The sequence below is a fragment of the Melanostigma gelatinosum genome, assembly GCF_949748355.1.
Source record: "Melanostigma gelatinosum genome assembly, chromosome: 8".
Classification (NCBI taxonomy): Eukaryota; Metazoa; Chordata; class Actinopteri; order Perciformes; family Zoarcidae; genus Melanostigma; species Melanostigma gelatinosum.
In genome coordinates, this window is record NC_136641.1 from 25,108,233 (window position 1) to 25,120,236 (window position 12,004).

The window sequence follows — 12,004 nt, forward strand, 5'->3', positions numbered from 1 at the left end:
AGACTTACTGTAGCTGCCTTTTTAGTATGAATCATACATTTTCCAATGCACAAGCAGTGGTGTGCAGCTCAGCCGCTATCGAGATACCGTTTTCTGAAAACTACGATCAGATCAGAATGAGGTGGGCAGTTATTGTGGAAGGAGAGAGATTGACTCGAGTCCACAGAAGTTGCAAACTTAGTGGTGAGACTGTGGCAGGTTAACAGAGGCTGGATATTGATTTGGCAGAGAGGATTTGAACTACGATTATTTCCTTATTGGCTTCTCCAAAAGCTGATTTCTCAAGATTCAAAGGACCCAACATTGAATGTGTAAGTGGTCTGAGGCTAATGTCTTTAGAAGAAGACAATAATACTTATTCCTTCATTCTTGTCCTTTGCAACGTGTGATATAAAATTAGAGGTGTGTGTGTGCAGACTTTTCCGAACATTACTGCCAATTTCCACGAAGAGTCTGACCCCCCCCCCCCCCCCCCCACCTGCAGCAATGTTTTCTATTGAACATCCTTCTGCCCCGTTCAGCAGGGAAATACAGTCGCTCAACTGTTTAATAAGCCGCCTTTTTAGATACATGAATTGCAAACGAGCCATATTAAATAGGTTTTAAAGGTTAAAAAAAACAACAGCTCCAGACACTGGGAACTAAAAACTGAAAGAAAATGTGTATTTTGAACAGATACAAACTAGATGTTAGAATGTCAGACAAGTTAAAAAGAAATGTGTATGATCGTCGATTAGGGGGAGAGGATGAATGAAAGAAACAAACTAATCTTGTGGAAGCTCAGCTTTGTTTGCTACAGGAGGAGCTAGTTTACTGGAAGGCCATACATTAACGTGCATGGTTTATTCTAATAAAACAAGTTCTAATAAAACAAGTTCAAGCAGTATGAAACATCCTTGGACTTATTGTCAGATTTCATGACGCAGGTTGTTGATCGAGATGTTGACCAGTGAATCACATGCTTTTCACTCAGACCCTCCGTAATAAGACTTGTAGGTCTGGAGCAGTTTGGAGGAGGCACATTTTGTACAAGTTGACGTCACAGCTTTGTGCCAGTCGGGCATTAGGATTCCAGGCAATTGGATGACCCTCCTCTGCCCGTTTCTGAGTGCTACAGGATTGAGGTTGGCTGGGTCAGCACAATGGAGACTCTAATTCCAACCCCCAGTGCACCTAATTAAAACTTACAACCAAGACAAACAACCTTTTGACACTCGTGCATCTCGTGAGAATCGCTATGGCTAAAAATGCCGTGACAGAGAAGTGAAGATCAGTAGATCGATGTGTCGCTTTTCTAATGATCTTTATTACGTTGAAACTACACGATCTAAATGGAAATATCATTTATGCTTTTGGCACAAATCACTAAATGAATGCATTTTGAGATCAGAGTTTTCAGACAGTCTGTGTGTGGTGGCTTATTTATTTATTTAACCTCAGTTTATAACTTTATAACAGCTTATAAAGTATATCAGGAAGACAAATGTGGTCTTTTACACCGAATAAAGGCATCAACCGGTCATGTTGTGCAGAACAGGTTGAGTAATGAGGACAATAAAACAACAACTCGGAGGCGCCGTAGTCGGAACCGAGACGGCTCATTTTGTCACTTCTTTTAACCGCAACAAAGGCAGCGCATACCAGATCCACTCCTCTCTTTTCCTTTCACAATAAGAGCTCTAGACATGATATTCACAGGAGAGTATTTCACATTTTCATGTCTTATTCGTCACGCCCCGGTCTGTAAGGCCTTTAGTCTGTTCTGTTGTTAGTTTTTCTCATATGTAGTCAACCATATCCTGTTTTAGTTGACTAAAAGTCTGGGCTTTTTAGTTTCATCTTGGTCAAAGAAAACTTAACTATTTTTGTAAAGTTTTAGTCAATGAAAACTTGACATTTTACTCTCTTTTTTGCAGCCATCAGAATATATTGGGATATAAGGGATTTTGGTCAACTTTATATTTCATTTAACTACATTTCGTCTTGTTTTTTAGTCAACAATATTGCATATTGTTAAGTGTCACAGTTAGCGTTAATGATGTCTGTGCTGTCTTGTCGTCATCTCCTCTTTGTCATGGTAAACAAAGGTAATTGACGAACATATTTAGTTGTAGCTTTTGATAACAAAGTGAACACTTGTATCAGGTCTGTTAAAGTACTAGAACAATGCCGCTGTACCATCCTACTACTGTAGCACCATGTATATGCAGTGTTTGCATGGGATATACAAAAACTGTTGGTAGTGTTGGGGTTTACAGTAAGGCTGGGCGATATATCGATATCATGATATGAGACTAGGTTTCTTCTTACATTTTGGAAATCGTAATATTGTAATAATAATTTTAAAGGCTGCATTACAGTGAAGTAATTTTCTAAACGTAGCACTTCTTTTTCTCTGCCTTTACCCAGGTAGTCATTATATCCACGTTACTGATTTATCACAAATCTCATTCTGTAAATATTTTTGTAAAAGCACCAATGGCCAATCCTACAATATCGTCACAATTCTCATATCGAGGTATTTTGTAAAAACTATTTGATTTTCTCTATATATATATATATATATACATACACACACACACACACACACACACACAAAAAAAAGCATCAGCTGCCGTACCACCAGACTTTAGAGCAGCTTCTTTCCTCAGGATAAGAGACTCGTAAATTCATCCGCCACCATATAATATAGTTGTTTTTTGGTGTATTTCTTATATGTTCAACAAATGAACCTTGTGCAGATGTGTTGAGATCACCGACTATGAAACAGCATCACCAGGAATGTTCTTGTGTAAGTGTTTTGAATGTTTGCACTGCTGGTTTTATTTTGTCACTCGTGTTTGTTTCTTCCTCGTGTAGCTGGCTGACATGGATCTCTAACAGGCTGCCAAAGAGCTCTTCATGGATCACAGAGGACGGCAAAGAGAAACCACTGCATCTGTGAGCACAGCCAATAACTAGGGAATCTGACCCACAAGCATATCATCGGACTGACGGCGGTGCATGTGGCCTCTTAAGTGGTTCATAGACATCTGTTGGGCAGACCAAAGGCCGATTGCTATGCACTATAAACGGAGAGACATGAGCTGTGGGGATGCTGGGAGGCGAGAGCTTCTTTCGTGTAGGACTATCCTTCTCCTAATAGGCCTTCTGGTGACCATGGCCCAGGGCGCTGTGCCAGAACAGCACGATACACCGGCGGAGATGATATCTGTGGAACTAGAGGCTTCTATGCAGTCCTCCGTGCTCGCTGAGCTCCAGGCTGCAGCATCTTCGGTTGGTGAGGGAACGCCTCCAGCTATCCCAGATTCCTCTGCAAAGAACGGGGGAGTACACACCGGCATCCCGGACTCCTCTGCTATCGTAGGCCAGGTGTTTCAGTTGAAGGTTCCACCGGGACCAGCCAATGCAACCTGCAGTGTCCATGTAAGTAACCTGAAGATCAGATACAATAAGAAAAATTGAATGTTGAGATACATCTATTGATTTCATGTGGGAAATGTTTGGCATTTAATATTGAATCCTTCATTACATGATGTAAATGTGTTGGTGTTTACAAATAATTTCATATAAATGATTAAGCATTCATTTAATGAGATTATTGAGTCAATTTGCGTTGATATAAAGAGACTCAGACAAACAATTTCCCCCTCCTTTTTTATGTGCGAGGGGCCTTCTTATAAGTTGAAATGGACCTAGCACGAGTATCATTTGTGAACTTATAACAATAGAATGAAAAATGAGTTTAACAGAGGGCTGTGTAAACATTAACTACATTTTATTGTTCTTTTCTGTCCCTTATGGTGACAACAGCATTTCTTTGTCCGCAGAAATATATAGTATTCATCCCTTCAGTTTTTAATCACCGTATCGCTGCTGATTGAAGCCGACGTTCGTGCAATTTGTTCCAGTCTGACTTATGAATGAGATGAGATTATTATTGGCCCAAGTGGTGATGCAGAATGATATCCTGTCATATTGTAATAACTCAAAATGAAGAGTGATGACTTGCATAGCTATTATCAATGGAAGCTCTCTCTGCTTCCTGTTCCTATTTGGCAAGATTTGATAACGTGAATGGAATGTGGAGGGGGTCGGGGAGAGAGTAGAAGCGTTTCCGTTTTTACTCTAGATGGTTGAAAGATTTGCATTCATCTGTTCTGTTTGGTTTCTCTAGCTCCTGTTTTACTGGAGACTTGGTCAATTAAACCATTAAAAACAGGGTGTTATGTATGCTCATATATTCACCATTTTAATATCAAACATTTCTGAGATACAACTTCACAATTGCCAATATGTACTTACTTTCTTTTTTCTGTTTCATATTATTTTAAAGTTCATAGTCAAACTAAGTAATTTTAAGATGTCACTCGGGTCCTGGTAACTGTTGATGGCCGGTCATAATTCATTCTGCTGTGAATTATCACTTAATGACGTTTTCCTTTTCTGACTCAACTTACATCTCAGACGTTTACCTGAAGTACAAAACAGTGATTGTGTCTCTTTTTTCCCTCCTGCAGCTTGCTGAAATGGGGAAGGAGACTTTACCCGATTGGCTGTACTGGGACAAAGAGAGCTGCGTTCTGAGAGGCTTGGCCCTGGAGCAGGATAAAGGTGTGTATCATATCTTGGTGTCTGGAGACGAGATAACTGAGAAGACTGGCAGCCAAGTGTACCCGAGTACGGTCTTCTCTATTGAAGTGTACCCAGAAGAACGAGCCGACACCGAGTCGACCCTGCTCACTCTACAGTCGGACAGCAATGGCGTCCAGCCCTTCACCTGCGGCTCCGAGGAGCTCGTCACCGTCCTCACCGTCATCCTGGATGCTGACTTGACAAAGATGGGAGCTGAACAGAGGGTCAACTTACTGGGCATCATGAGAAAATTCTCCCACGTGCCCCTGGAGCACATGAGGGTGGTCCCTGTTGTGAACAACCGTTTGTTTGACATGTCTGCTTTCATGGCCGGACCAGGGAACGCCAAGAAGGTGGTGGAAAATGGAGCGCTTCTGTCATGGAAACTGGGATGCGCCCTTGACCAGGGCAGTATCCCCGACATTGACAGTGTCCAATCCTTTGCAAAGGATGGGACCATGTCGGCCAGGCTGGGATACCCAGTGGTTGGCTGGCACATCGTGAACAAGAAGCCCCATGGAGTGAAACGGGTCAGACGGCAGTTGTACAACACTCCTACCCCAGTCCCCTCCTTGCTTCCTCCGACTTCTCACCCGGAGCCCCCTGTACGCATTGTTCCCATGCCGACTTCGCCCTCTATTGCCCTAGCAACAGAGAGCTCTGCTCCCCCCGTCCGGGGTCCTTTGCCTCTTCCGATGAAGCCCACTATAAGGGTCAGAGATCAGATAGCCCACACACCTGTATTTGGACTGCCCCAACCCACGAGGGTGCTAGGAACCACAAGCACCATTCCTATTCAGCCCACTATGACTCGGCCTACAATTGTGGAGGCCACTGCTCTGCCGACGCCACCAAGCACCACCAAAAGACCCAAAACCTCTGCCACGAGGAAACCCAAGAAACCCAAAACCTCCACACCAGCTCCCCGGGAGCCCAAGTCCACCACACCTAAACCGCCCAAACGCACCACTCCTCTCGCTTTGACTCCTGACCAAAATGAAACCCCAGAAATCCAAAACGCCGTTGATCAGGTGACTGCATGGGTCGGAACATACTTCGAGATTAAGATTCCTCCAGATACCTTCTATGACCAGGAGGATGGTACCACCGATAAGCTGCGTTTGACTTTGAAAAAGACTCCCAAAGAAGCAGTGAATGAAACCTCCTGGATCCAGTTCAACAGCACTATCCAGCTTCTGTACGGCCTCCCAGAGGAGCAGCATGAGGGGAAACATGAATACTTCATGTTGGCCACTGACAAAGGTGGGAAGAGCATCATTGACGCATTTGAGGTTCAAGTCAACCGTTGGTCTACTAACGACAAACCGTCAGTTGTGTTTGCTGCTCGCTTCCACGGTGACCCCAAAACGTTAAGCAACGACGTCCACAAGAAGATTCTTTTGATCAAAAAGTTAGCGTATGCCCTCGGTGATCGCAACAGCAGCACGGTGACCATCAGAAGCATCACGAGAGGTTCTATTGTGGTGGAATGGACCAACAACAGTCTCCAGCAAAGTTCTTGTCCGAAGGACCAAATCACAGTTCTCAGCAACAGGATCTCTGATCCTCAAGGGACTCCCAAACTGGCCTTCACCAAAGCCATGGAGCCTGATTTCATACCCATCAACATCTCCATCCGTGGCACCAATAAATGTCAGAGCTACACATTCATCCCACCAGGAGAGGTGCCCATGCCCGCTCTTCCCACGGCCACGCCTTTACCCGGGACAGGTCGTAGGAGCAGCGACGACGTCTACCTGCACACCGTCATCCCCGCCGTCGTGGTAGCCGCCCTGCTGCTCATCGCCGGGATCATTGCCATGGTCTGCTACCGCAAGAAGCGCAAAGGGAAGATGACCATAGAGGAGCAGGCCACGTTCATCAAGAAAGGAGTCCCCATAATATTTGCAGATGAGTTGGATGATTCCAAGTCACCCCCGTCCTCCAGCATCCCTCTCATCCTTCAGGAGGAGAAGCCCCCACTTCCCCCTCCGGAGTACCCCAACATGGCCGGTCCGCACAGTAACCTGCTGGACCAGGATCTGCTGGAGGAGTACTCTATTTATCAAGATGACGATCCTAACGCACCACCTTACCAGCCCCCACCACCATTTACTGTCCCCATAGAGGGAAAGGGCTCTCGCCCCAAGAACATGACCTCGTACCGGTCACCCCCTCCCTATGTGCCTCCCTAACGCACACTGGAGCTTTTCACTTTGGAAAGCAGGTGCAATGTAGGGATGCTTGTTGAAAAACTACAGCAGGAGTAATTTTGTGTTCAATTAAAAGCCTTTGACTTTGTAGAGGAGCAGGCAACCATACCCACATATTTGACCATCATGGATAAGACACTATCGTAGAACTACTGCAACTACTACTACTAGAAGTACTACTGCTGGCACAGGGCGAATGGATGGGGAACACTTTATATTTGTTTTTGTTGTCCTTCAGATCTGCTTTTGACTTCTTGCATATTCCTTTTTTTTTTTTGCCAAGAAGAGTCCATTTTTATCTTCAATGATGTACTATTTCTATTGTATAGAAAATAATAAAGATGCAGGAAAGACTGAAGCCTGCAGGGTCCTTTTGAGCAGATGTCCCCATGACAACAGACTTGAGGCTCCCCCTCACAGTGTTAATCTTCATGAGTTCTATATCACTCTCATCTGTCCTTCGGCTAGGTTTACTAAGATTTTGCACCTGTTATTTCTAGAGGGGAATGAAATACTGAAAGCATGAAACACTTTCTTTAGTTTCTTTCTTGGACTCTGATCTCTCCCGTTTCGCTCCTCTTGCTTCGCGCCCTCTCGACAATAACATGCAAACCTTGTTGCACTTATGCAATTTCTTGTTAAACCTTGCACTATGTGTCTTTGCGCAGAACTGCACACAGTGAGTGGTAGTAGTCCAGTCCAATAAGGAGGTGAGGGTTTCTTTTTTGTATCCTTGAGCTCGCCACATGACTGAGGTTCCTCTGGTTCCTGATCACAAAGGACATCCCACTGACCACGCCTGTTGTAGATGTAGCCTAATGAAGTTACAAAACAAATACTGACGTATTTCCTTTCTTTTTTGTTAAATGTGTGTGCCACTAAACCTGCCTGTGAGACGAACGACTGGCTTTGCTGTTGGCAAACCATGTGGGGTTGCTACAACAGTAATGAAGGGGCCAATGGGATGCTGTGGTTCACAGCAGGGTGACGTAGCCCACTGTCTTATGTTCAGTAGGTATGAGGGGCGGGGGGCCTACACTACTTTATTATGGCTGCCCTGCCTCTCGGTGGTGCGCTGTTATGTGTGGTGCGCTGTTGTCGGGTCACATGAGGCATGGGGACGAGGGGGATGTACATAATTGTGTGCCTGTAAAATGAATCAACTCCATTACGTTAGTGTCATAAGTAAACCTCGTCGGGGGGAAGGGAGGGCCAGAGTGGGAAATCATTTTATTTTTTAATTGTATGTCTAGATTTATGATCACAATCATGGGAGGGGGGGGGGGATGACTTTATAGTTTGACGGTGCAAAATAACATTTACCTACCCATCACGAAAAAAATAATGCATCTCAATACGGTTGGGAACAAAGAAACATGTGAATTATGTACATTTCATATCTGATATCACCATAAGAAAAAATGGTTAAAATTCTAATGTTTTTACTGAGTTTTTGATACAGTCTTAAACTTGTTTTATGAAAATATATTAATAAAATGTAATACTATTTGTAAAGCCTCAAAGATCGTGTATAGTCTCTTTATTTGAGAAAATGCAACTTGATTAAACCTTTTTCAATATTCATGTGTATTAAATTGGCTGAGCACAATTTAACAGATTAATTAGAATGCAATATCCAGTAACTTCAATATGTGCTGATGCAATACAATACATGTATTTATAAAGTCAAAACCATACAAAGTGATGGTGTTTGAACTAAATGCAAACTGAGAGATATCTTAAGCTTAGTATTTTAAGTTTGAAATGTGTCACTCTACTTTGCTTTCCAAAGTAATTTTGGCATAACACATGTTTGTGCAGACGTGTGGCCTTCGAGTGGCCGTGCTTTACAGTGTTTCTAGATCGAGCTACAGCGGGTCCAGTGCTCTGCTGGGCTACAGCGTGAGCGATGGACTCTTTGTTGTACTAACAGCAGGCAGCGCCTGTGAGACAGGCCCGTATTTTAAGAGAAGTGCTGCCTTTCTGTGGGCAGTTCTTTTTTTGGCTCTGCGCTCCTACATCTCTTGGAGAAATATCAATATCAATGACTAATATCTGCGCTCAATCTTTTTTTGGTGTAGAGCTTGTGTAATGATGGCTCATTGTGGAGAGGTCCAACCCACTTCCACTGGATGCTGGTGACGCGTGCGTTACAAGACATTTTGATTTGTTCTTGTGAAGTCCTAGAAAACAAGTTGAATTGCTCTGAAGGCTTCTAGGTGTAACTTTAGCAATAATGAGTATTTAATCATTTACCTTTTTAAAGCTAATACAGGATCACTGATTATCTCGACGCATCCTAGACCAGGACTTACTGCAAGGCTCTCGTGTGTGCGTGTGCGTGTGCGTGTGTGTGTGTGTGTGTGTACACACACACACACGCGCACACACAGCCATATATACATGTGTATGGACCTGAACCAGGCTCAGGTCCACACCTGGTTCTTAGCTTCATTCTTTTTTTTTAATTGCTGTATATATATTTTTGTACTGACATGGTCTGGGGTACAAACAATATACTTGTATACACTACTTTACAGGAAATCTTTTTTTTTGTATAGCCTTTATTTTAAAAGTAATTAAGTCAGATTAGAAAATTCATAGTATATCATGTTAGTAAAAGTAACTATAGTATGTTGAAGTAAAAAAGGCATAGTATGGTCTGTAAAATAATATGTCTTAATATACTGTGTAGTAAAAAGTCAAAGTGTACTATCACTTAAAAAGGTTCTGTCAAAAAGTAGTATATAGTAAAAATCGAAATATACAATAGTAATGTCATAGTTCAGTGTGACATTAAGAAAAAAATCGTAGTATAGTATGTCCTTAAAAAAAGACATAAGTCATAGTTTAGCGTGTCAATAACGTATCGTGTAAGTCATAAAAGAGTCAAAGCAAAGTAAGTCGCCCCTTCTGCACTACATGCCACGTCGACTCCCCGGGTACTTGTGCAAGGATCTCTGAACTCACTCAGCACACCGTCCCAGCCTCCAGCTGTCAGTGGATCACAGCGTCCTCACAGCACAGAGGCAGCATGGGAAGTTTGGGGAAATGACATCAGCCCACCAGGTACGTGTGCCCTCCCCACTGCTCTTTTCCCTCTGTACCAACAACGAATATTTCCATGAAATTAATAATTTCGTTTTTGCAATTGCTGTCCAATGTCAAGTTTCTATTTAGTCATTGAAGGTGATGACACGATGACTGCGCTTCATATCTAGGAACTAGGTTGCAGCCGCCAGGTTTCTGAGAACCACCATCTCCCAGGACCTCGAGTGAGCTTCCAACAGCCTCGGATCAGCCACCAAACGGGACAGGAAGAGACTACTATGGACAGTCAGAACTGCAAAGAACAAAATGTGGTTCTGGCCTGCCATCCCCCCAGGAATTATACATCACTGCACACAATATATTGTTGTCTTGTTCAGCTTTGCTGCCCCAAAGTTCAGTAAAAAAAGTCAGTGTATTAAAAAGAGCCATAAGTCACAGTATCGCATGTAATGGTGCATTTTTTACTTAGTATGTATATTACTGCTCCGTATATTGTATTCATGCATAAGTCATTTTGCTCTGAACTTTGTTGAACTTTACCGTCTCTGTTGTGCAGAAGAGGAATGCTCCCTTGCCTGCGCCTAAGATAACTGTATGAGAATGTTCCAGGACCAAGGCCGTCCTGGTGCTTGTTTTGGTCGCTGGCTGTTTGTTTTTCATTGTTGTTCCTTTCAGTCTGAGACCAAAATGTCTGACATTGGCCATTGGCTCCCACCTTTGCTCATTCTGCATAAAGACATTTTATAGTTCACTTTTTTCTTGGTTCTTCCTCACTGAGACTGTCCGCATTCTGTTGTGATGATTGAACCTTCTCAGTGCAGAGAATAAATACTTCAGACAACCTGGTTTTCAGTATTATTTATTTAAAGCGGGTATATGATTTCCTCCACCACAAGCATGTGGGAAACATTCATAGCACAGCATGTTGAAAAGTCAAAGTCATAGCATGTTGAAGTCTTAGTATAGCATCTCGAAAAGTCATACAAAAATCATGAAAAAAATCAAGTCCTATTATAGCATGTCGAAAAATCATAAGAAAATCATGAAAAATTTCATAAGTCATATAGCATCTCGAAAAAAGTCATAAATGTATAGTATAGCATGTTAAAAAAGTAAAAGAAATTATAAAAATGTCATAGTAAACAGCAAAAGTCATATAACATGTCGGAAAAGTCGTAAGTCATAGTATAGCATCTCGAAGAAAGTCATTGAAAATATATAAGAAACTCATAAAAAAGCAATATTATACATGTCGAAAAAGTCATAAAAGTCAGCATGCTGAAAAAAGTCATAGTATAGCATGTTGAAAAGTCATGAAATCATAATCTAGCATGTCAGAAAAAGTAATTAAAAAGTCATAGTTTAGCATGTTGAAGTCATAGTATAGCATCTCGATAAGTCATACAAACATCATGAAAAAAATCATCAAAAAATTATAAAATCATAAAAGTAATATAGCATGTCGAAAAGTCAAAAAAGTCATACAAAAAATCATAAGAAAATCATGAACAAAAGTTATAAAAATGTCATAGTATAGCATCCCGAAAAAAGTCATAAAATATGTATTAAAAAGCTATAGTATAGTATAGCATGTCAAAAAAGTAAAAAGAAATCAAAATCATAAAAACAAATTACAAAAATGTCATAAAAGTCATAATATAGTAAACAGTAAAAGTCATAATATAACATGTCGGAAAAGTCATAGCATAGCATCTCGAAAAAGTCATAAAAAATGTATGAAAAAAGTCATAAAAAAGCGATAGTATAGCATGTCAAAAAAGTAAAAAGAAATGATAAAATCATGAAAAAATATATAAAAGTCATAAAAAAGTCATAATATAGTAAACAGTAAAAGTCATATAACATGTCGAAAAAAGTCATAGTATAGCATGTTGAAAAGTCATGAAATCATAATATAGCATGTCAAAAAAAGTAATTAAAAAGTCATAGTATAGCATGTTGAAAAGTCATGAAATCATAATATAGCATGTCAAAAAAAGTAATTAAAAAGTCATAGTATAGCATGTTGAAAAGTCATGAAATCATAATATAGCATGTCAAAAAAGTAATTAAAAAGTCATAGTATAGCATGTTGAAAAGTCATG

The 12,004-nt window shown here is 41.4% G+C and overlaps 1 protein-coding gene across 1 annotated transcript; it reads left to right on the forward strand.

The window, feature by feature from the left end:
- The first annotated feature begins 2,948 nt into the window (after positions 1-2,948).
- On the forward strand, positions 2,949-8,023 carry LOC306781334 (dystroglycan 1-like). The gene is made up of 2 exons (XM_079274145.1): positions 2,949-3,426; positions 4,521-8,023. Exons 1-2 carry the CDS (start codon positions 3,004-3,006, stop codon positions 6,828-6,830), a joined length of 2,733 nt encoding a protein of 910 aa, XP_079130271.1. The 5' UTR covers positions 2,949-3,003; the 3' UTR covers positions 6,831-8,023.
- The last annotated feature ends 3,981 nt before the right edge of the window (positions 8,024-12,004 follow it).